The 26,958-nt window shown below is 36.6% G+C and overlaps 1 protein-coding gene across 1 annotated transcript in view; it reads right to left on the bottom strand.

Annotated features, from left to right (window-relative positions):
* Positions 1-1,174: 1,174 nt before the first annotated feature.
* The window catches only part of MALRD1 (MAM and LDL receptor class A domain containing 1), a 307,929-nt gene continuing 282,145 nt past the window's right edge, over positions 1,175-26,958 (bottom strand). Inside the window, 2 exon segments of the mRNA XM_053673503.1 lie at positions 1,175-1,289; positions 1,291-1,403. Of these exon segments, the coding sequence (XP_053529478.1) occupies positions 1,175-1,289; positions 1,291-1,403 (228 nt within the window).

Below are 26,958 nucleotides of genomic sequence, written 5' to 3'. Positions count from 1 at the left end.
TTAATAGAAGCTTCTCTTTTTTCCTAAAATATTAGAAAAAAACCTTTTAGGTTGCTAGAAGCAACTTGAGTAAATATAATAGAAATTTACCATGTTACTAGGAAAGTTACTAGAAAACAGCGCCACATTCTGACTTCTTGACATCTTTTCATGATTTTATATATGTTCGGAGCCCTCCTTTCCGCTGTCTTGGCACCCTCCCCACCCCTCCTCTAAACCCAAATCCTGTCTCCTGCTCACATGGATACCTGAGCTCCGTGCCTCCTAGATCACCTGGGCTTCAGAATTCCGACTTTATAAAACACGTTCCTGGAAATGTAGTGGGGAGAACCCAACTAAAGAACAGGACTTCTAGGCAGAATCCTCTGAAGCAATCCAGGCCATAAAAAGAGCAGATGCTATAACATCACCAAAAGCCAGAGTCACATCTTTTAACTTCCTTGGTGAAGTCATACTTTAATGTGAGAGCAACAATAACATTAAATAGTATTCAAGTTTAGCTCTCAGTCCTGGGAGACTGTCTCCAAGTGACTCAGTGTAGAAAATCACAGAAGGCTCCATTGGCAGTGTATGCCACACAGTACTATTTTGGAAATCAGATGGAATAATTCCTCAGAAAGAACTATGCCAATTGTGAAAACGCACAAATGTGTTTATAATCACTTCTGACATTTTCTAGGTATTTTTATAGGAAAATCTGAGTATAGTTAGACTTCACCTTTAGAAACATGACAAATAGCAAAGTTTTTCAAGTTGCTGTTTACTTGGAAGAGTAGCATCTTGCATACCCTCAGCATGGCTATCAACTCAGGTTCTGCTTGAGTTATAACTGGTTGAACTTATTCCTCAGACAGTCGCTAACTGCTGGCTTTCTAACTCTCCTTTACTGGTTTAAAATTAATTTGAATTAGATAAATGTACATAAATATTAGGCCTATACTTTAAATGGTGTTGAAAAATAAATAACTCAAAAGAGAACACTTCTGCATCTTAGAAAGGAGATGGTATGAAAGACAGACATTACTCGTATAACAGACTAATGGAGAAAATACTCTCTATTAACATGTAAGTGTAGGTTCCACAGTTATGAAATGACCTTTTTCAATTCATTTTGTGTGTGTACAGAATATATAACAGTAGAATATTTTATAAATATGAAACAAAGATAAAAGGGCTAGATTACAAGTGTGCTTCCAAATGGGAATGTTGTCAGACACGTACCAGTCACGCAGTTTTTAGATTCACTGCCATTGATTGCAGCTCTTCCTCCGAGATCTCTTGTCGATATCTTGAAATAGAACTTTAAAATCTCTTCGTTTTCCTAGCAGGATGACAGCCTTTTGCCAACGAAGACCAGAATTCCGCTTACTTTCTTGCCATACTTTTGATAGTCCTTTCTCTGTCTGAAATTTTTTTAAAAAGTTTGCATTAGGAAAATAATTAAACACAAGATAAAAAGAAGGAAAAAAAACAATCAGAAGCATTTGAAGAGTGAAAATTGATTTAAAAACATTGGAACTGTGGTTAGCTATGATATACATTACATTATCAAACAGACATAATAATCTACAGAAGTGCTTTCTAAAAGTAATACTAGCAGAAATCACAATAAACTTTTGTTATTTTCAGAGACACAATTATTTTAAAATGTCCTACTTAGTTTAATCCACCCCTTCTTGCATGTACACAAAATTCTCTATATCTGATGGAATCTGAACAGTTTACAGAAATCCTAGGTTTATAGCTCTGCATATTCCCTGAACCCTCTATGCATATTCTTTCATCGTTGAGATTGCACCTTCCTTAAAAGAACGGAAATAACTTAGAGAAGAAAAGGGAAAAGAGATATGAAAGGAGGAATATGGGAGGGATCACTTATTCCTGATGAATATGATAAAGTAATTTTGGAGTGACGAGCATGGATGGAAAATCATAATTTCTAAATTCAGTCAGATTTCAAAAATTCAATTATTCTGTTATTTTTGACTACTGAAAATTCTATTACATCATGGTTATTATAGAAGCATCAACTATAATCATTCTATACCAAATTCTTCATTTGGTATAGAAAATTAATTTCCTAAAACACCCATAAATATTTCCTCTGAATGTCTAAGGTTGGCCTACTCCAGTCCAGTGTTAGAATTTATGGAGAGTGCCAGTATAATATGACATGACAGTAAAGAACCTGACATGACATAAAACCCTAATGATCAAATAAAAATGACACCTAAAGTAAAACAGAATATAAGCCAGTTGAGCATAAAGACAAGGCTTAAATGGTCTGCATTTTTCTTTGCTATTTTGAGCCTAGCCTATTTTGGTAATTAGATGTTTAGTAAATCATGATAATGAATACAAGAAACATAAAAATAAATAAATTGTGTTTATGGTTAGCCCCAAATAATGAATATCTCAGGGTCCAGTGCTGTGTTTTTATGGTGAACTCACAAGAAAAACTTTCTGTGAAATTTGGAATCAAACAGGGGAATAAAGGGGAACATTGAGTGTAATGGCAGCCAGAAAATCAAGGAAGATATGGCAATGGATTTATAGCACAGAATTCTGAAATATACAATTTACAGAGTTTTTTAAATATAGACTAAAGAAATGTTTGAAATAGATAACCAAAGGAGTTGGCATTCCCAGTTTCCTGTTTTTAGGGAGCCCATGTAAACGAGTATGTGGACCCTTGTTCTCTGAGGGAGACACAGATCAGTCACGTGCTGCTTCCTGCGCCTGTTCACAGTCAGGAAGTGGAACTCGGCATCAGTTCATCTAAAATTAACTTTCCAAAAGAACTAAGATCTCAACATCCATTCCAAAACAACAACAACAAATCTTTACATGCAGAGACTCTAGTAACTTCTGTATTGAGAGGGTGGAAAATTCACACCTAATAGAGTTTCATATCTTTCTGATGACTAATGAAGGCAAGCCTTTTTCAAGGTTAGTCTTTGACTCTCAGTGATGATGTCTCACTGATCTGCAATCAAGGACATGGTAAGTTTAATTAAAGATTAAAGTAGAAGGGATCTGTCTGACACAAAGCTATATAACAGGCATGGGTTTTGATAAAGTCTATCTCAATTTACAAGCATAATTCATTTTGCTAATTTTTCCTTTCAATTTGTTTTTGTGGTTTAAAAAGTCACTCACCAAATATGTCAAGTCTCAAAGGGTTTTCATGAAAAAAATCATCAAAGAAGTTTGTGTGATCACTTTATTCTTTTTTATAATTGTTTTTAATTTTTTGTTTTATTTTTAAATTGTTGTTCAAGCAGAGTTGTCTTCATTTTACCCCCCCACTCCCCCATCCCAGCCATCCCTGCCTCCCACCCTTGATCCTACCCTCCCTTTGGGGTTGTCCATGTGTCTCTTATGCATGTTCCTGAAAACCCCTCTAAATAAGAATAATTTCTTAAATCTTACAACTGGCTTTTTAATAAAAAAATATTTTAAAGACATTCACTGTCATCTTTATTATATTTTATTGTTTATGCTTTTACAGTTTTCCCAATTTCCCCCCCTTTGTCCTTGTCTACCCAATGCCCCCACTCCCTCAGGCAATCCCCACACGGTTGTCCATGTTCATGGGTCCTGCATATATGTTCTTTGGCTACTTCATTTCCTACAGTTATTTTACACCCCATGACTATTCTGTAACTGCCAATGTGTGCTTCTTAAACCCTTTACCTTTTTCACCTGTGTTCCTGACTGACCTCCCATTCATGGTCATTTTATGCGGTAGAAAAAGAAAAAAGGAGTGAATTGTCTTGTAAACCAACCACTGATTGACTTAGTGATGTGTTATTGTAGAACATACAAGGTCTGCCCAGAAAAAGTTCAACCATTGTTAATATAATGAGAATGGCTTGCACAACATTGATGTAACCTGGCAACCAAGGAGAGTGGACTAGAATGCACATGTGGGAACAATGACAACTTCACTGTACTAGTCAGTGGGGTGGTAGATGCCACTGAGTGAGAATGTGTACTGTGTGCTTGCATTCAAAATGACTGAGTGAGTAGAGCAACAAATCTGCATCAAATTTTACAATAAGCTTGACCATTCCTCCACAGACCCTATTTGGATAATTCAGAAGGTCACAGCTTTGGGCAACTGGTGATTGGTAGCTTTATCACCATAATACACCTGCTCATGCATCATGTCTCATAGAGTTTTTTGGTAAAACATCAAATCACCCAGGTGACTCGGCCCCTCTACAGCCCAGATCTGGTGCCCTGTGACTTCTGGCTTTTCCCAAAACTAAAATTACCTTTGAAAGGGAAGCGATTTCAGACCACTGATGACATTTAGGAAAGTACAACGGGGCAGCTGATGGTGATTGGGAGAACTGTGTGAGGTCCAGAGGTGCCTACTTTGAAGAGGACTGAGGCATCATTGTCCTGTGTACAATGTTACATGTGTCTTGTATCTTCTTCAATAAACATCTCTATTCATGTTACATGGCTTGATACTTTTATGGAAAGACCTTGTAATTCTATACATTTTACTATTGTTCCATTCTGTATGTAACATATCAAATTTTATCCCCATAATTATCAAAAGCATTCATCCAAATGTGCAATGGAAATTTACTTATTGACTTATCAGTCCACTCATTCACTTATTTAGCAAACACTTGATGCTCACGCAATTCCACATACTATGTTATATACCTGGAACAAAAAGGGTGAGAAGCAAGGGTGCCTACCTTGTGAAGGTAATAATCTAATAGGAGAAAACCACAGAAGTAAATCACTGTAAAATTACTACAGAAATATAAAGCAGAGCAACTTTTTAAAAAGTGGTTAGATATCTATCCCCAAATACTTATTCCACATACATTGGTGCTTTATTTATTTACTTAGTATTCTGATTTCAATTCTTCCTGAATTGAGAAAAAAATCTCTTAGTTGAAATTCATGTCTTTGCCACTGCCTAAGAATATCTTTTGTATTCATGTAGATGTTGATTTCAAGAACCCAAAGCAATACCCAAATAAAAAGTGATGACCACTCTAGTAATAATTTTAAATAGACATTAGTATAATAATGTTTAAGTAATAAAATTTGAAAAGAATACTCTTCTTATGATTTAACTATTAATACAACTTTTCACTTTTTCCTTTTTTATTATTCATATTAACCCTCTTATCTCATATGTTGCTTATTTGGTTTGACAGTGAGTTTGTCTTCATACTTTATTCCAGTCTTTCCCTTTTGGGTCATGTAAGAGCAGCAGTAAGAAATACTGAAAAGGATGAGCCACTTCAATTGTAGATATGTATTAGTAAGGAACTGTACAGCCACTTGGAATTTCAGTATCATATGTTCAAGGAACATATGTAGAGGAATATATAACTTTTCCTCAAATTCTTAAGGCAATTTTTCCAAATCCAATCGAGCAGCAACTCTTTCCTCCAACTGTTTTTTTAATCATATTTTGAGTCTGTTTCTAGAATTTCCATATCAGTCTTTGGTCTATAGTCCCCCAACATTGTCATACATATTAAGTCACACTGTATTTTATTCTGGGAAGATGTGAGTGGACTTATTTTCCATGTTCCTTCTGATAATAATATCTAAACCCCCTGGACATTATATTTAGCTTTATATAAACATAAAAGATTCTGAAGTGCAGAGAGAAAGCAGACTTGCCAGGGACCTCAGGACACAGGAAATACAAGTGATGAGTTTTCTAAATTTTCTTTTTGTATTACATATTCAAAAACAGACATGAGAATCTGTCAACATGGAAATTCAACAGGCATGATCTGCTGTTTCCAGCCAAAGTACCAGGAGAGGGAAGTCTAGCAAGAAAGAAACCATTTCGGTAATAATTGTTCTACAATAGCCAAGCAACATAGAAAAATTACAGTCTGACCATTTACTCCCAATGGCAAAGGCTGAGCAGACCTAGGTTTCTACCCAGATCTCAGCTCTCTGCTCAGGGAGAGCAGAAGAAATTTTAAACCGTGCAGACATATTTTTTGAACTAAAACAAGAACAAAAATAATTTAAGATGTTTGGCCCTAATGTCACTGTCACAGTAGCCTCATTTTGTCTTCTCCCTCCAAACAAGATGAAAACATCGAATATTTGAAGCCACATGCATAATTTAACTTCTGTTAAAAGCTTCCATACTTGTAATAAAATATTTTTTAATAAATGTAGAGGAGTGGCTAGGATTTAGAATACATGAATCTAGTAGGTCAATTTATATAATTCTTTTTTTTTTGGCTCTGTCATTTTTTATTTTATTTTTTAAATTGTTCAAGTACATTTTTCTGCCTTTACCCCCCATTCCTCCCTATCTCCCTCCCATTTCCATCCCCATTATTGTTCATGTGTCCTTTATAATTATCCCTGCAAACCCTTTACCCTTTTCCCATGAAATTCCCAAATCATCTAAAATATTAAGTACATAAACACCTAGACTTTTTTAAAACTGAAAATATATTGAAATATTTATAGTTTATATATAAGTTATTGCTTTTTGAATTTTCAAAAGGAATTAATTGTAGGCTATTGTAAATTTTTATAAAAATCTCTTCCCCAGAAATATCTTGCACATGGCTAACATACTTGGAGTAAGATCTCTCTGTAGGGGACCAGTTTAAGTTGCTTTCCTTTAAGTGGCCACTGATCAACCCATAACAGTGTGTTGGAGAACCAGGTTAAGTGGTAGGAAAGTCATAAGAGCAGCAGCCACTAGGGAAAATGCAGGAGAGAGATTTGCATCCCCACTGACTGAGGAGATCACATCCCCAGACATTAAGGGGCATAGGTAAGACATATGGTTGAATTCTCCCTACCTGTCCCTCTGGCCCATAACATCTAAGAGACCATACACTGACTTGAGGTTGAGAAATTCCTTCAACACCTGTAACAGCTGTTTCACTGTCTGTTAAAGGCCATTCGGGAGGCCAAAACTGATTTGAGAGAACAGAGATATCGGCTCCTGGATCTATGAGCCTATGAAAAGTTTTATTCTTTATTTTTACTTGTAAGATTGGTTTATTTAGCTTAATGGATTCTGTCCAGAAAACTGATCAATTGTCTGTACTGCTGAAGCCTCTCTCCCCTCACTTTATTCTGAGTCTTTGAGATTACACAGGGGAGGAGGAGCAGCTGGGCAATGCACCTCTGAACAGGAATAGTAGGGTAGCCAGAAGTTTTAAGCATGATTTTAATTTCTCTTTATAATCTGAGTCAGCAACTCCTGATTGAACAAAGATGCCTTCGGTAGTAATGCTGGGTCTTCCTAAAATTAGACCTACTGTTTTGGGGGGTAGAGGTCCCCAAACACCAGTGGGAGCTACAATCACTTGATCCTGCTCCTTTAAAATGAGCTCATCGGTGGTGACCAAGTCCAGCCCTGCGCTTCCGCAGGTGGCTGCATGAAGGTTGGAAACTGTGCATTTCCTTGAATTCTCTGATATTGGTTATTGTTCTGAAAGCTCCATTTGGGGTTGGGAGAGCTGGAGCAGGCGCCCCCCCAGAAGTTTCCCTAAATCAGTTGGTTATTTTTCTCAAATTTGGAGCGACATTCTCTTGCCCAATGCCTGCCTCTGCCACAGCAGAGACAATCTTTGGGGGGAAGATTGTAATCACCTTTTCCCCTTTTCAGTGCAGACAAACAGTCCTTGAGCAGGTGACCAGGCTTTCCACAATTACAACATTTGAGATCTCGATCTCCCTTCATTGCAGTAGCTAGGAGAAAGGCCTTATAGTGCTGTGTGCCAACATCATGGCAAGACTCGATAAACTCACTTATGTCCTTGGTGGTAGCTCACAGGGGTCTGATAATGGCCCTGCAGTCCTTGTTAGCATTTTCATAAGCTAGTTGCCACAAAAGAGCTTTAGCTGCTCTATCTTTACCTATTTGACTGTCAATAGCTTCTTGGAGGTGGTCAATAAAGTCAATATATGCCTCCATAACTCCCTGACAAATATTAGCAAAGGAAGAAATTTCCCTGCCCTTAGCATCAGGTACAGCTTTCATGGCCCTAAGAGCAATTCCAGCACTCTGATCAAAAGCATGAGGATCAAGCCTAGCTTGAGCCACAGCAGTAGCAGAATTATCAGACCCAAGCAGCATAGGGTGGGTGACAGGATTATTTATTTGTGCATTCTCAGCAGCTTGGATGCTGGCCCTTTGAAAGTATTCTAAACACCAGACAGTGTATTGAGCCTGGGTCAAAACGGTCCTGGCGAGGCAATCCAGTCACAAGGTGCCATTTTATAACTGTCAGTAATGGCTTGAAATAGCCCATTAGTATAAGGAGACTGAAACCCATTTTCTTTAATACTCCTTTTTAAATCCTTATAAATAGAAAAGGGAAGGGGCTCATGGACATTCCTTTGACCCTTGACTATAATGGGAAAAGTTAAAAGGGCACCTAAATCACCTTCCTCTGCTGCTTGCTAAAGGCATTGTCTCATAATCCCAACAAGGTATTTATCTGAAATTTTTGGCTTTTTTTATGGTGACTCATCTTGTGGGGAGGAACGCTCCCATAATTGAGGTGAGGAACAGCTAATATCAGACAGGTTCTCTGTCGGAGCTGTAGGTAAGACTCTTGTAGCCTGTTCTTCTGCAGCATCATATACAACTTCCTCATCTGAACTAAACTCCTTATCTTCCTCTATAACTAACTCCTTTTTCTTAGTCCATGAAGACATGAGAGCAGTCTTGACTAGTCCCCAAGTTACTAAGTTTTGATCTCTGATAGGAAATCCACTATGATATAAAATCTTTAATTTGTTACCTGCTTTTTCCCAAACCCTAATATCTAAGGTTCTCTTATCAGGAAAAGCAGGGTAATATTCTTTTATAGTTTGTAAAAGCTGTACCTCACATCTCTATCCTCGGAGGAGTTGCTGTAACACACGCAGATAGATTTCTTGTTCTTTAGACAAATTAGTGCCCATTCTTGTTGTTAAAGGGTTCTTTTTTTTTTTTTTTTTTTACTTTCGATTTCTGCCGTTTCAAATTCCGCAGCCTGTACTAAACCCTAGCTAATTAGCTATTAAGGAGTATAGTGTGGTGGGTCAGAAATGTACTGTTGGTGAAAACCGTCAGGGAGGGCTGCCTGGTATCCAGGGTACCCTAACCCCGCTTATGGGTTTCAGGTTTTTCCTATGTGCGTAAGACTGCGAAAGGGGGGACTCGAAGTGCCAGGTGACCAACCTTTATATCGCACTCCCTGACCGAGCGGAGAGTTAAATTACTGTGATTGGAATTCCCTATGAGGCCCCTGCACATGTTGGCGATTGACCCCAGACACCTCTGCAAGGCTCCTACTCACATAGGAGTGGCTGAGATCTCAAGCTGGAGGGAGGAATACCTCTTATCTTCGGTGCCCCAGCAAGAGGCTGAGACACTCAGAAACAACCTTGTTAACTAACTCTGAGTTCTCAAAGCAATCTTCGGAGTCCAGTTGAAACCAAAATACTCATTTACTATTTGCTTTTTTGTTCACAGGCAGGCAGGAGGAAAAGGCGGAATCAAAAGGGCTGCAAAAACCAGCTTTTAAAGAAAGAATGTGCAGAGGCGCTTGTAAAAAAAAAACAAAACAAAAAACTGATTGAAAGGAAAGTTCATTGCTCTCTCTCCCAAGCCTAAAACCTGATTGGGGAATGTGCCATGGGATGGGCTTTTGAGTGGTTTTACAGTGTGCCTCTCATTGCGTGGGCTTTTGCTTGCAGTTGGCAGGAAACCTAGTGCTCTTTCCTGGCCCACGTCCAACTCAGCCTGTCACAGGTGACTTTGTTGCAGCGAGCACCCTTATGGCTTTTACATGCTCTACCTGCACCCGAGGGGTGCGGCGATCGCCAGAGAGAGAGAGCAAGGCTTCTGTTTACTAAAGAGAATGTGGTTGCAATACAGGGCAACCTTGGAAAGATACCCTTTCTCCCTAAAATACAGCACACCCTATGGCCTCCAAAAAGCATTCGGGGTTGTCTGCCCTTGCCTGGGCTGTTGTGCATGTTCCACCCACATTGGTGTGTTGACCACAATGGCTGATAACCTTGGCTGATAGCCTTTGCATCACTGTTCCTGGGTGCCAGATGTGGCAAACCCTGGTCAGCAGAGTCCGCCTGTTGTGGCTGACGGCGAGAATGAATGCACAGGCAACAATCCTGTGGAGAAAAAGGGAATGGCATGCCTACTCTCTCAAGGGGACAGTGCCTATGAATGTCTCGGCCACTCCCTCAAGAGGGGAGTGCCTCGACCTTTGACTAGACAGGCTTTTGTTGTTTTCCTGGCGTCTTACATCAGAGAAAGATTATCTATCATATAAAATATTATTGTCTACATTTTAGGTACAATCAAAAAAATGAAAATAACATGCAGAGAGGAATGGCGATGAGCCGATTAGCTCTGTCCTTGGGAGAACTCACGCAGGCTTTGAAAATTACCTTGAAGATAGATAATACACACTCATTGTTTTAGACCAGGGTGATGGAGTTTTAGCAAGAGCAAGCCATAACAATCTGTATGCATTTTCTAGGCCTGATTCCCACGGGAAAATTTGGTTTGAAGGTCTGGCTCCTGCCCACAACTTCGCTTCTGTAGGTTTTCCATACAGAGCTGAGTCACATTTGCCAGACTTAAACAAACCAGTCTCCTACATCTCTCAGTCAGTGGTTCTTATTTTTGCAGAAAGTTTTCTGCCCTGAATAATTGTGAAGGTTAGATCAATATATTTTTGGGGGTAGATGGGTTATGGTTTAGATGGATATTTCATAAAATCATTGTAAACAGAATATCTTCACATTTTTTGCTAGCATAATGTTTCTTTAAATCCAAAATATTTATTTCTTAGCAATTTTCTTTAAAAACCTAAGAAACCAATAAAGGGCCTCTTAAGTAAAGTAGAGAGTTTAATGCAAAAATTAAAGAAACTGAAGTTGTATAATTAATTTTTATAATCACATTCATTTTTACTAGACCAGTCTTTTCTCCAGAGTTTCCAACAGAATCATGAACTCATTTTCATTCTAGTAGAAAGTTTAGTTTCTCTTTCATTCATACAAACTCAGCTTATCTATCTGTCTATGTACACACACACAAGTTTTGCCGTATCACATTTTCTTCCATGTTTAGTAAAACAATATCGGACAGCTGTCTTTAGGTCTTCAAATATAACTAGCAAAGTTAAAGAATTTTCCTATTACAATGGCCTAAAGTCAATGATTATAAGCTGTTGGTTCTGAACAACGAGTGCCACAGCATATCTGATCTGTGACCATTCATTGGTCTTCAAAATATGTCTTTAAAATCTTGTTTAACCAAGAAAGCATGAGTTGCTAGATCATGATCTTCTAGGATAACTGTTGCATGGACACATCTACTGTAATGGTGGGTAAACCATGTCTGAATAAGCACTGTGTATGTTCAATAAGCAGTGTCGCTGACATGCTATTACAGAATAATTGGTTCTATCAAGGAATCTTATAAAATTGATTCCATATTATAACAGAAGGAAGTTACTTCTCAATTAGCTGACCACACAATCTCATGGTAAAGGGGCTCAGAAGCCCTCTGCCCAACCTCATTTTCTACTAGGTAGCTCTTCCTTCCTCCTGCTCTGTCTGCACATACTTTTTTTAGCCATCTGATGGCCCAAGCTCCTTCCCATCTCAGCACATTTATAAGAAATACTTCTTTTATCTTCCCCTTTTAATCTAGTTAGTCCCCACTCTTGTTTCAGCGGGATCATCACTGCCTCATACAGAGCATTATGTCCTCCTTCATAGTGCTTATCACACTTGCAGTTATATAGTCTTCACTAGTGTGATGACTTGATGAATATGTGTCTCTCCCAAAAGATTCAACAGGATATAATGCTGGGTAAATCTGAATAGGACTTAACACAGTACGAACAAAATGTGTACATCTGCATATACATATTTATATGAACAGAAAATAAAAGTGCATCATTTAACTGATACTAAATGTGTACATTGTATAATGATTGTAATCTGAAAATACACTTATTATAAAGCATCTAAAATATTTCAGTTTTCTTTTCAAACTATTTGCAGAAGCTTGGGATAGTGGGAGTTTGGGGAAGAAAGACAAGACCATATCACAAATGTAATTACTGGAATTACAGAATTGCAATATTTAGTGATTATCTTTTTCTCTTTGACAATCACCTTGGAGAAGCCAATACAAGACTTCCAGGGTGAAGTCCATGCTCATGCATACTATATCATCAGACTTTAATATTTATAGTACTTTTCACTTCTGTTTTCTATTTTCATCTTGTTTTAATTATTTCAATAATTGTTCATTGTTTGTCTACCCAACACGATTTAAAGAACATGAGGACAAGAGTTTTCTCTATCTTACTCAGCCTTGAATGTCGCATGCCTGAAATAGAGCTTGGCATACAGTAGGCACAAAAAAAAGCATTAGTATACTCAATGAATGCATATTGAATTTCAACTTGGTGAATTAAGAAGTTGCATGGAATTGTTAGAATTGGCTGGAAATTGGCTCAAAGTTTTCCTATAAAACTTTTGACAAGATTTCCAATTCTTCCTTTGATATAGATAAAAACTAATTTTAATGAGTTTAAATTGCATAACTTGTTATAAACATTTAAAAACTCACTAAAAATGTATTTTCTGTAAGTACTGAGTTACTACAGTCATATAGATAACTTTCTGAGACATGCTGTAATTGTTCTAAACCTTAGGTAATACAAAAAAAAGAAGAAGTAGCTCTAATAAGGAATAGGCTGTGGAGCCAGTGACAGTTACACTCAGAATGATCCTTGCAAGGTCTGTACTATCCTCTATAGAACAGGCTCACTAACCCAATTAAAATTCTCAATCTATGATATTCAAGGTGATTTCCTACTTGGTGGTGATGGCTGGTCTCCACTGTCTTTCACACTACATTTGGCTCCTGAAGGAGAAAGACATTCATATGATTGAACATAGAAGAACAATGTTGGGAAAAAATAAAAATGAGAAGTCCTTAGGAAGCATCTGACAGGAAGAATAATAAGAGTAGGCAGGCAGGTCTGGAGCAAAATGTCAGCCATGAATGATTGTATCTGTCCCTTGGCACATTGCTGTTCATGAGGGCTGATAACTATTCGATGCAAACAGAAGAACAGCGTTTTATGGCCAAATTATTAGACATAATTCAGCTCACTATTTTCCTCTAGGGGTGGGGAATAATGAGAAAGAAAATAAAACAAATATATGTGAGTCAAAAAACAAACGAGCACCAATGAACATCATATTTAAGCTAAGACCCTCGTACAAATATTTTCTTTCAAAAGGGACACTAGGGTACATTGTTTATAAAATGTAAATAAAAAGTTTCAATAGAGTATTATATATAATATGTTCAATACAAAGTCCTCTGAAAACCAATTTTACTTTATGGTGGACATAAAATAAAATCCATAAAGGTGCTACAAGTCAAAGAAGTATATGAGGTGGGTCCAGAAAGTACCCAGCCATGTAATATGAAAAATAGAGACATTTATTGAAGACACAGGAAACATTGTGCATTGGACAACGATGTCCCAGTCCCCTTCAAAGTAGGCACCTTGGGACCTCACACAGTTCTACCAATCACCATCAGCTACAATGTCATATTTTCCTGAATCTCAACTTTCTGAAATTTCTTTCTTTTCAAAGGTGATTTTAGTTTTGGGAAAAGCCAGAAGTTGCAGGGCATCAAATTTTGACTATAGAAGCTGAGTCACCTGGGTGATTGGCTGTTTCACCAAAAACTCTATGAGACGTGATTCATAAGTGGGTATGTTATGGTGATCAAGCTACCAATCACCAGTTGCCCCAAACTGTGGGCTTCTGAATCATCTAAATAGTTTCACAGAGGAATGTTCAAGCTTACCATAAAATCTGATGCAGATTTATTCCTCTACTTGCTCAGTTATTTTGAATACAAGGGCCACACAGTACATGCTCACTCAATTGCATCTACCACCCCCACTGACTAGAACAACGAAGTCATCATTGTTCTTATATCCACATTCCAGTCCACTCTCCTTGGCTGCCATGTTACATGATTACATTGATGTTGCACAAACCATTCTCATTATATTAATAATGGCTGGACTATTTCCAGACAGACCTTGTATACTATTTATTTATAAAGAATGGGAGGATTTTCTTGCTTCAAAAAAATCATTGGATTCATCAAAACAGAAACACTGCTTGGTATTTAACAGACAACTAAAAAATATCCAAACTTTTACACTTCAATATATTAATGAAATAAAAAGATACATTGAAAAAAGGATTGCAAACCTAATATATGACAATAAATATGAAAAGACAATACTAGTAGGATAAATAAGTTGATAAAAAGGTAAGTCTAGCCATCAATCACATATAATAGAAGGTAGGATAAACAATGAATCTCAACATGTTAAAAAGAATTTATTTACTTTTAGTCCCTTACTCTTATACAGAGCATCAAGCCTAAGATATCCTTCTACTTTCAGATGATATGTTATAATAACAGAAAAAAACTTAAAATGAAGATTGTTTTACATAAACTCAGAGGAGGCATGTTTAACTGCTCACTGCATTTTAATATTCCCTAATGCAGGTAAGGACAAGTAATGAAATCTGAATCAATGTGATTCACATGAATGTTGTGTTTTAATTTAAATTGTTTAATATTAGGTATCTTTTGTATCCATCAATTAAGCCAGCTGTCAGAAAGAAAAATAAGTCATGATTTACAGAACTCACAAATAAATACCAGATAACTATTAAACTTGAGTGTAAACAAATTCCATTGTATTATAGAAAAAAGGTATAGTACCTTGGTGAGATAGCAATGAAATGCAGGGCCTATGTGAAATTAGGAAGGTGTAATAAAGGGTGTAGCATTTGAATAAGTCTTTAAAACCTGAACAGGATATCACCAAGTACATCAAGTAAATTAGGACATTCCAAGCAAAAGAACAAACAAACAAACAAAAAAAAAACCCCATATGATTAAAGGCCCTATGGTTATGAGAGGATTTTAATATTTTGGAAGCCTTGAATAGTCTGATGAGGTTAGAATATTAAAGGTGAGTTAAGGAGTGAGGAGTCTAGACTAGACATACAGACCAAGTCTACATTATGCAAAGTGTCCTTCATTCCTCTTTGAGGTTTTAAGACACATTTCTACAGCCAATTTGAAGCCACTGACAATCTTTAGGATAGGGAGTATCTTGATCAGATCTGCTTTGGAAAGATCAGATATTTCGTGGAAAGACCTGAAGACACTGGGCAGAATGAATTCATAGGATTTAATCTCAGATTTATGAAAGGAAAAAAATGGACATGATGTACAGTTAGTTGGGATCCAGTAGGGGCCACCAAGAAGGTGTAAAATTGGGGCGCAAGGGCTAAAGTTCCTGGGAGTAAATAATGCTTTTATTATTTTAATTGAATTTATTGGGGTGACATTGGTTAATACAATTATATAGGTTTCAGGTATACGATTCTATAATACATCATCTGTGCACTGTATTGTGTGCTCACCACCCCAGGGCAAGTCTGCCCCCATCACTATTCATCTCCCCGTATCCTCTTCTACCTCGCCCTTTGAGAATGAATAGGAGGCTTGAGGGGCTTCATTAATGATCTAGTTGAAATTGCATATCATAAGCTCATGATGAACGTGATCAATATAAAATATATGGCTTTCTCAATAGGCCAAAATCTAGAACTAGAAATCATGCAAAGATTGTTGAAAATATGGAGGTAAGATATATAAGGCAGAATTGAGAAAACTTAGGGCTATAGCAATTATCAGAAGCCACTATGCTTGGAACCCAGGTTCTGGATACAGAGTGATTCTGTCTGAATCTTAGTTACTTCACTTAATATTGTAAGTCACAATTTATTTGGCCTTTTATGTTTTAGCTGTAAAAATGGAGATGACAGCAATATTCATTCACAGTATTTTACTTCAAACCTTTATAATCAAATGTGTTAACTCAGAATTTTTCAAATTTTAGAAAGATATTAGAGTATGCATACCATATTTTGAGTGTATATCCAGTGAATTTGTATTATCAATCACATAATAAAATATATAGATACTTCTGCAGTAAAATACTTGACTATTTCTGTTTAAGTTAATGAATAAAGACTACAAAAAGCCTCATGTCAGTTTCCGCCAGGTTTTAATGCTTAAAGTTCCTTTAATATCCAGAGCTTTTTAGGTTTTTAATTTTTAGGTAGCACAGTGTGTGTGCCTGCAGCAGCTGATGCACAGGGTTGTGATTTAAAAAGGTAACATTTATAAAGGATTTGGAAGCTCACCTGGCATATGGGAAGCATTCAGCAGTTCTTATGATGAGAATGATGGTGGTGATCACAAGGGAGAAGAAGGAGGACTCAGGGTCACCATGAGAGAGAAAATAATGCTTAGCAATTTGAGAAATAACACGACAAATAGAAGTGTTCAGAGATTATAATTCGAAGTTAAATAATTTAGAATTAGAGCAATCTCAGTGACAGAAATGTTTTGTTTTGGGTTTTTTTAAGTTTTTAAAAAATTCTTTTTATTTTATTTTTATTTATCTTTAGAAGGGAAGGAGAGAGGGAGAGAAATATCAATGTACGGTTGCTTCTTGTGCATCCCCTGCTGGGAACTGGCCCCTGCTGGGAACTGGCCTGCAACCCAGGCATGTGCCCTGACTGGGAATTGAACCGCCATCTTTTGGTTCACAGGCCTGTGTTCAATCCACTGAGCTACACAAGCCAGGTGTTTGGGGTTTTTTTCCAGTAGTTACCTAGGTGGAAGTTTGAAAAAAAGGGAAAAGAGAAAATAAATGAGCACAGACTTGTTCTTCATAAAGAAAGAATACCTTTGATGAAGTTAACCAATTATAGAACAAGTAGTAAAAGCTAGGTGAAACTTTTAGAGACTATCCCCTCACCTCCTCCTCACCAGCACTTCATCTTCCAAAGCCTCCTCCCCACCCCAGGTAGACATGAAGGTAGTAAGGGAAAATCAGGTTGGGTCAAACCGTTCTTCACTGTCTCCACAAGGTGGGGACATTGACCTAGAACAGTGGACAGCGGTCAGAGATTCTGGACAGGTGATGAAAAAGAGGTTGATTACCCACAGCACCTTGTGTTTCTGGTTCAGAAAGTTATTTCATGTGATTAGATATTTGATCAGCTTGTATATGTGTATATGTTATACAGGGGTAGGCAAAAGGAGGTTCACAGTTGTTTGTATGGAAAAGACATGCAGGGTATGATTATTACAGTAGCTTCACTGACTCAGAAGAATGTCGTAATGGCAGAGTAAACCTCCTGTTGCCCACCCCTGTATGTAGTATGTGTATGTACCGTATTGGAATACATTTCTTCTTGGAAAATTCCACGTCTTATTTCTCTGTGTTCCTCCATCAAAGATGCCTCCTATAGTAAGTATGTCCTATGTAGAAGATGCACAATAAATTATAGAAGAACCTATTTTCAGCTTTCATGATGTATACTACATATAAGTTATAATAATATTTACATAGTAATACTTTTAATTATTCTGGGATCTTAGATACAGTCTGTTTAATGCTAATAACAAACTTGAAATTACTTATTATTAATTCATTTTATAAATTAAAAATATTGAAGCTCAGTCAGTAGTGAGAAAACTCAAAGCTGAGAACGCACAGCAAGAATGTAGCGGAGCAGAGGTTGAACCCAGATATGTCTGAACCTAGTGCCCGCACTGCTACCCAGTGAGTGCCTGGGATCGGAGGGCAACACGTACAGGCGGCTGTCTGCAAAGCATGGATTGAGTCCTTGCTGAGCCAGACATGATATTTTTCTTTAAAAATCTTAAAGAAAAACACTAGTTTTTCTAGTGTTTAGAGTGACGCTCACTCTATAATTTACTATCTGGGCATTTTAACAGCTAGAATACCGTGGTAAGAACTAAAAGATGAAAGTTTGATTTGGTTCAGTCTTTCAATTTATTATGTCTATAAAATGTTGAGATTCATGCTCATTAAGATTTAATACCATAAAAGAGCCACAAGTGTCCCTGAAAGCCTCTGGCAATAGCACCGAGAGCCACATGCCATGAGTAGTCAGTTACTTAGCAGCAAATGGTAAGAAGTTTATTAAGCACAAGAATATTATGTGAAAGGAGTAACTACTGCACTTATTTATTCATTCATGTTCTTGTTCCAAAAATTAAAAATGGAAATAATAAAGTGTAACATAAAGAAACAAAGTGATAGGACCATATTTAAGAGCAAACTTATCTGGTAAAAATTAGGCAAATCCAATACACTGACCTAGAAGTCAGCCATACACATTCCTCACAACCTCATTCATTAGAAACTGCAACTACATATATATATATATATGTCTGTGTGTTGACTGTAGGTGAGTATAACTGAAAAGAGGAAATAGTTAGAAAAGTTTAGGTTATATTAGAGAGAATAAAAAAGATGTAAAGTTCTAGCCTTGACTTGAGATGCTGGAGTTCCTCTCATTTATTGGAGACTGAAAATTCCATAGCAGCATGAGGCCTGAGCAGGACTAGATGTTGTGACCAATTAGTGATGTTTTCCACGAGACTCAGACGGGAAGACAGCTGCTGCTTTTGAGTGTTTCCCATTCCTTCAACTATATGGTAAGTGATTAATGAGCTAAAATCTCTCACTATTTTCAAACTTGACTCATCTATAATTATTTTAATTTGAGCTCAATGGAGCCTAATGGAAATAACTCACATCTCTACTAATTGGGCATGTTTTTTAACCACTACGAACCTCATTTTCCACATCTGGGGAATGAAAACTCTTGCATTTACCTTGCAGTCTTTTATGAAGACTCAAAATCAACTGTTTAAAGCTTCCATCATGATACCGGATATAGAAAACAGTAACATTTTACCAGTACATATTCATAACAAATATTGGTTTATAAAAATCTCTGGCAAATTAAATATATATTTCTATAAGTCATAATTGTTTAAGCAGTACCAGCCCACATTCTATTTTTTTTTCTAGTGAGATGCTGTGGGAAAGGGATGAAGAAAAATAAAAATTAGGGGAAAATGTCAATCTTCATTTTCGAAGATTAGATTAATTCCCTGGGATTTGGTGGTGGTGAGGTGGAGACTAATAAATGTGCTGGTGGCTTGTGGCTCAAAAAAGACCCTAAGGACAAATAGTTACTGGGCAGTCATCCTATTCCACAATTCCCTGGACCACAGAGGTGTCTGCATTAAATCAATCTGTCCTTTCCAATTCTACACTTGCCAAATTACAGTGGAAAAAAATACATGTAGATATTTATGTATACATCTACATGTATACATATACACATCAGACTGTATATCTACGCACATTTATATGTATATCTCCTACCATACTGCGTATGTGTGTGTACATATATATGTGTGTGTGTGTGTGTATATGCACACTTATGTATATCTCCAACAACCCAGTCAATCTACTATTTCTTGGGAGTCACTAAAAGCCATTCTCTTTTGCCCTGCCTGGTGTGGCTCAGTGGATTGAGGGTGGGCTGCAAATTAAAGGGTCACCAGCTTGATTTCAAGTCAGGGCACATGCCTGGGTTGTGGACCAGGTTCCCAGTACAGGGTGCTCGAGAGACAATCACACACTGATATTTCTCTCCCTCTCTTTCTTCTTCTTCTCTTCCCCTCTGTCTAAAAATGAATATGCAAATAAATTTTTAAAGCCATTTTTTTTCACACAGCTGGCCACTAATGCTAAAAGAAGGGGAAAGGGAGAAATTATGACTAATGACTAACATGTAAAGACAAAATTGAGGTGAAAATCCAAATAAACAGCCCAAACTTTATTATTAGGGCTACGAATAAGAAAAAGACTGATTTTTAAAAACTTTTTAATAAAAAGGGCTGGTGTTGACTTCACATTGTCATTCAATAGCTGTTTCAGGGCAGGTCACGCTGTCTTGGAAAACCACAGATAAAAAGAGAGGAAGGAAACCCTTCCAATCATTTTTCATGATGTGATTAAATATACGATTGCAATATTTAAAAAGACTAATGCAGAAATAGTTCACGGCCACCATTAAGATGCTTTTTGAAAGTGGTTACCCTTTTCCAATCCTATCCTTTTCTCCTTTGTTGCAATATTCTTTTTATTATATTTCTTTGAACACCTTGACATTTGGTTTTAAAGAGCCACCCTTTTGTCAGCAGCAGCTGAGACTTCTCTGGTACCTGATGTTACTCTGGTTGGTGGTACCTGTTGCCAGGCAAACTCAGCTCAGAATTTTATCACTTTTGGACAAAGGCCATTTCAAGACTTTAAGAACAAGAACTAATGAGATTTTTTTTCAGAATTTGAATCCACAGTCTGTTTTTTCTCAAGTTTTTACTTGTTTCTTTTTGAGAGTGGGGAATGGAGGAAGAGAGGTAGAGAAACATTGTTAGGAAAGAGAGAGAGGAACATTGATTAGTTACCTCCCGCACGATCCCAGCTGGGGACCTGGCCTGCAACCCTGGTAGCTGCCCTGACTGGGAATCAGACTGGTAGCATTATAGCTTGCAGGTTGGTGCTGAATCCACTGAGCCACACCCCCAAGGGCAGAAATAATGAGATTTTAAAAGCAAATGTCAACACTTAACATCAAACACAATTTCAGGAATTTCTGAAGATAAAGGCAGGTAACTGAATTATTTCACAAGAGCAATGAACACATTTTAATAATTTAATTGTAGCACTGAAATGAATTTAGCTCTGATTTTTGAAATGTCCAGTATAAAGAAAATCTCATGATAATGTATGTTTCTGTGTAGGGCAGTCAGTAACCTCTCTCTCTTTGTTTAATTTTCTTTGAGATGAACTTAGTTAAGATTCCATTAAGAAACAGTTGGCATAATTTCAGAAATGTGAGCTAGATTTCCAAACTCTTCATTCAGTTCATCACTTCATTAAATTTATGTTCCAAACAAATTGTTTTTCTTTTGTTTATTTTATTTTAGCTGTTCATGTTAGATCAGTCTCTTCTAAGATGGATTTCATTCATATTTTTATATGGTATCTGTTAGATTAATGCCCAACCTAAATGATCTATATGATATAATTTTCTCATTTAATTCTTGTTAGCTTGTCAGCCTGTTCCTATATCAAATTGTGTTCATTGTTAGAATAGCCATCCTTACGCTGAATGAAATCAGACACCCTGCTGCATCCAGCCTTCAAGAAGGCAGATGGATGTGCTTTAGGGTGATACAAAGCCGCCAATTACATAGTCTCTTTTCAGCTTTGTTAATAGTTAGGCTCTGGACATCATGTTGGGAAGGAACACGCCACCTTCTCCTCAGGGCCTCAATCCCTTAATTTCTCCTCTCTTTATTAGTGGCAGCAGGGTTGGTTGTCTCATCTCCATGACCTACCACTGGGACCCCTCAATATCTTAGATTCTTCCCTAGACACTCAAGGGCCACCTGTACTCTACTTCTTGCAGAAAGGGTGACTCATGGCTAAATGCATTTAGTTTAAACTTAAGCATCATCATTTGCATAGAGTACTCCATTGTAGGGTGTTTATTTGTTTTAGTCATTTTCATATATTAACTTTAAAGCCTGTTATCCATAAATTATGGCTATTTTAATTAAATAAACTACCTTAAATATATTAGAAGTGATTATCATGACATCTGTTAATGAAGTAATAGATTTTTGTCTCCCAAAAGTAGACTTAGAGTAAAACTTATTATTTACATTGCATTTTACTATGAGATGGTGAAAGTGTACAACATCTTGATCTGTGCTTTGTTGAAATAATATAAACAATGACAACCTTATAAAATCTTTGAGGCCAGATTTGTCTAAACGTCATAAAGCAATTACTAGGCTTTGCAAAACTTCTCCATTCAGAATAAGCACTTCTTTTGCTGTTGCTGAAACTCAGTCTTTTCATTTGAAGGGGCAACTTCCCAACAGTGTAACCCAGGCAGCCCTGTGTAGAGAGTGAGCGGAGCAAAGGCACAGGAAGCTCACTGGGAGCTTCACCGCTTAGGAGTAGGTCAAGTACAATCACTGCACGTGGGAGCAGAGCCTGATTAATGAGGGGAAAGCTCTAAAGTGAGACACAGAGAGAGTGCATGCTCAAACTACTGCTCCCAGGGGCATACTTAAAGCACAAGAATGAAAAAGGAAAATGCCATCATTATTGTATACTTTGCATTTCTCAAAGAAATTTCTAGCCCAATCAGTGAAACTTCATAAGTTCCCACATTGAAGGAAAAATGAAAACTCAGACAAATAAACTCCAAGGAAGAATTCTGGACAGAAAGTGAAATTTGACTTAGAGGGTAATATGATGTAGTAATTATTTTGCATTGTTCTAAAAAACCATAGACCCGGAGAATTCTACATATCATCATTAGGTATAAAAATGCAATTCTCGTTTGTTAAATTTCACTCTAAAGCTGTGTCTCTGGGACCAGAAAGCAATTTTCACTCTACACACAAATATTATGGGGTCATAATTATCTTTGTCATTCTCCAGTTCCCTCTAACACACTGTCTCATAAGCCTTCAGGTTTTTACTTTCGTGGCTTCTCAAAAAAATTGAGTCTTCTGGTTTTAGTTTTAGTCCATGCATTGCTATGTTTGTTTTCCATATATAGCATTAATAACATCTAAAATATATTTATCTTACTAAAACATTTGTTGCTGTTTTCTTTGAAATTTATTTCTGATACATTGATTACTATGTTCTGTACAGGGGTACTTTGTTGATCATAAAACTGCAAAATTATTGCATAGTGGCATTTCATCTCAGGTTTCTACAGTCAAACTTACTGAATATTATTAGTGCCAACATGCAGTTAGGAAAGAATATAAATGGGACAGAGCCCAAATACAAGCAGTAAGATTTCTTTAGAGTTTAAATAAATAGATATTCCCTTTTCAAACTTTTTTCCAGAAAGAAATGCTATTTTTATGCACCAGAATCTTTATTAGTCTTCCAGACAATTCTGTTCATTACTGGAATTATTCACTGTTCTTGGTTGTGCTTTAATTAATTTTTGTTACATCATCAAAGGCAGTTCTCTACAGTCATGTGCTCCTAAAATCCATCTTGCTGGCACAAACATAGAACTTTGGCTCTGGTCTTTGAGATTCCTGTACCAAAGCCAAAATTTCAATGTATCTTTCAAGTTAGGGGTTTTAATTCAGTACAAATGAAAAAATCCAATAACAGTCTGCCTTTGAAGACTACAGAGGAGTTTGATGATATATCAAATATTCTTTATGGACCACTACAAACTGACACTTAATAGTGAAAAAATAATAAATGATATTTTTAATGATAGTAATTTGGTATATGCAGGGTATTTTAACCAGAACATTAATTAATCATTGCTGTATTTGTCAAATTTGCAACAGTACAATGTGTTTCTTTCTTACGGTCTTTGGTGTGTAATGCTTTTGAAGATTTGCTAAATCCAAAGTAATTAACCAGGGACCCAGTAACTATAGGACTTCAATATCTGTGATGCCTTGCACTTATTTCACTGTGGTCTCTAACCAATAATTAAAAATGTCCTCCTTTAAGACTGCTTGCCTTGTCCTACAATGACCTTAGTTGAATTAGGTATTATTTGTTATTCCCTATTTAAGGTAGTGAGTTTCTTTACACATCTCCAAAGCTGGTATTATAATGTCAGTGCTTAGAACCAGAATGTATCAGAAAGCCAAGATTCAGATACTGATTCTTATCAACTGAGTTTGAGAAACATAGTGTGTAAAAATTTCTAGTGTTAAAATACACACATACAGTATACACACAAGCAACAGAAACATCTATGGTAGCAAGAAAAGATAACAGGTATTGCAACTTTTATCTTTGCACTTAATACAGGGCAGTGAAAATAACACTTAGATATATTTCTAATTAGAAAATTACTACAAAATTAAACTGTTATATTCAACACATTAAACCTGATCAATAGCTTCTTTTCAGACTCACATAGAGAAAATGTCTCCTCACCCACCAATTAAGAGAAAAATGTATAATTCAATTCCCAAAGTCATATCTAAAGATTAGTCAAATTAGGTTGAAAAATATAATTTTAATGTTTTTAGTATAGAATCTTCTAAACCACGGCATTTATGTTTGAAAGTAATGTGTAGGTGTGTGTGGAAGGGATTGGTGTGTATTTTATTTCTCTATCAATGTTATCTAGCTAGCTAGGTAGCTGTATATACTTATTTTCTATGCACAAATATAATCAGAACAGATATTTATGGAGACCTACAATTATTCTAAAACTCTGCATTTGTTGTGATGATAATACTCATATGCATTCATGAGCATAAAGAAAATTGTCAAGACCTTTCTTAGGTGAATCTGACTGAAGAGAAATTAATCCAGAGGGCAAGGGTCAGTGTGTGCATTTGCTGTTGCAGACCTAGGGTCAGGTCACCCGACATACTCAGCAAAAATCTGTTGAAAAATTGGAAAATGTTATTCCCACTACATCACATATTTATATGATGTGATATGTAATGCAATATATATTAGATATATGTATACATCTAAGATATATATATATACACACACACACATATATATATATACATAGTCATATATACAATCTGAATTATGATCTCTACAGTTGACATTGTGGTGAAGAAATGAGTAAAAATATAACTCAATAATGACATGGGACATACATAAAAATGAATGATGTCAGTCTAGGAAACCCATATTTCATTTATTTAAGCATATTAAAGTATACTTTGTCTCTTTAAAAATGTTACATATGCTTTTGTAAGATAAAATTTTAGATAGTTCTGCTTATATAAATTATGACAAGGTTAATTAACAACTTAGAAGTAAATTTGTTCCATTGATTAGAGTTGACACTGCATTTATTCTGCAGTGTGTACTTTGTCCTGCATTAGCTGAACTCAGTGAGTATTAAGCACCAAATAGTTCCCTCTGACTGTTGTGTGGCATAAGTGACACACACTCTAATATTTACAGCCACTCTGAGAAAGAGAAGTCACACACATGAACATATTATAAAAATAAGGGAACTTAGAGCATGTGCCACAATCAAAGTTCAATTTGCATGCTAAACTTATTAGAAATCCAATTCATTCAGCAGTTTTATGTGAGACAAGGAATAAAACAGTGGACATTTAAAGCTATATGAAAATAAAAGATACCATAAAGAGATGCAAAGAGAAAGATAAGGAGGCAAGAATCTGTCCTGAGGGAATAAAACCTTTTACAAGTAGAACAGAGACAGCAGAATTGGAAAAGGATGAGAAGAAAAGATGTAGAAGTCGGAAGGAAACCATGAAGGTATGGTGCCCCATGTACCAAGAAAAGGATAAGAAGTTATTTCTCTATGGGATGACCACTGATATTGAACACTGCTGAGCAGTTAATCAATTTCAGCACAGAAAAGTGTTAACTGGCTTTGGTGGGAAGAAACTGGTCTCCTTTACAAGTGAAGATTCAGTGGAGCTTTCAAGGTTGAATACAAGTTGGTGGAAGTGTGAACATAAATTGGAGAAGCAAGGGCAAGAATAACAACTTTTCAAGAATTTTCACAGTGAAGAGAAGTCCAGTAAAGAGATGGTAACTGAAGCAAGAAATGAGATAGATACAGGATTTTAAAAGATAGTTGCTTGCTGATCTGAGGATGCAGTGAGAGAGTGAGACTGAAAACACAGGAGAAAGGGTGTCATCAAGGAAGCAGGCACAGGGGAAAGGACGTGGGGCTACAGTACAGAACACACACTGATGGGGACTGGAGACCGACGGGATAAGGGTGCACAGGTTGACTGGTGACAAATGCTGTTGAGAGAAATACACAAGAACTACAAGTTTGAATTATTTTCAGCTGGAAATGACAGGCTATGGAATATATATGGGCAAACAAGAGCTGTTAGAATTTACATCAATGAAGATAAGCTGGTTGTGGTTATCAGGATGTCCCTGTAGTGAGCAACTGGCATAATGGCCCCTAATTTCCACCAGCTGGTGCTTACTGAGTTCTGGCTTGAGACATCTTTGTGTAGTCCCTTGTCACATTGCATAGCACTGTCACTATATCCAATAGGTGACTGTGGAAATGACAGTGTGTGACTTCTGAAGCTGGGTTGTATAACACATTGTGACTTCTGCCTTGCCCCCTTGGGCAAATTAGTTGACACACAGCCAGTGCTTTTTTTTTTTTTACAAACATAGAAACAATTTGCAGAAACAAATTAAAAACCTGTCCTTATATTTTCCTTTAAAAGCCCACTTAATTTAGTAAATAAATATTCAAGTACCTTTTCATCAAGCCTAAGTCTTGATGCTTGGAATTTGTGAACAAAACAGACAAAAAACTCTAATCACTTCGAAACGAGTTGTTATTGCCCAGAGATTGTGACAAACAGGAGCACACGCTTTCCTGTTGGCAGAGTCACGTAGCCAGGGTTCTGTCGGTTTGCTTGGCTTTTCTGTTTAGGATTGATATATGATCTCATTTAAATACAGGAACTATCTTAGGAACTTTTAAAATAATAATTATCATGTGTAAGACTGCAGAAATGATCTATTCTCTAGGAAGTATTTCTTAAAAGAGTACATTTATAAATTTTAAAATGCCCAATCATGAAAATTGTCTGGTAATTTGTGTAGGTCCTATTTTTTAAAAATCTTGCTTTCCTGTCTAGTCTACACACAGAAATGGCTGGTGATTGCCATTTATCATAGGCAAATATGCTAATTAACTCCATTAGCCTGAAGACAGTGTAATGATACATTATTTATGAAAATATAAATCATCTTAACTAACAGATAGTTAAAAATCAGAGGTATTATGCATTAAAATTATTAATTTTGTTTAATAACTCAGAAGGGGGAATCCCAGTAAAATTAGCTATTTTTTGAAAAGCTTGCATAAACAACCTTCATT

Source organism: Artibeus jamaicensis, unplaced genomic scaffold, assembly GCF_021234435.1.
Source record: "Artibeus jamaicensis isolate MK-2021 breed Jamaican fruit bat unplaced genomic scaffold, CSHL_Jam_final contig_867, whole genome shotgun sequence".
NCBI classification, from domain to species: Eukaryota; Metazoa; Chordata; class Mammalia; order Chiroptera; family Phyllostomidae; genus Artibeus; species Artibeus jamaicensis.
Note: the sequence above shows the minus strand (reverse complement) of the source record. Positions and strands in the feature narration are given on the sequence as shown.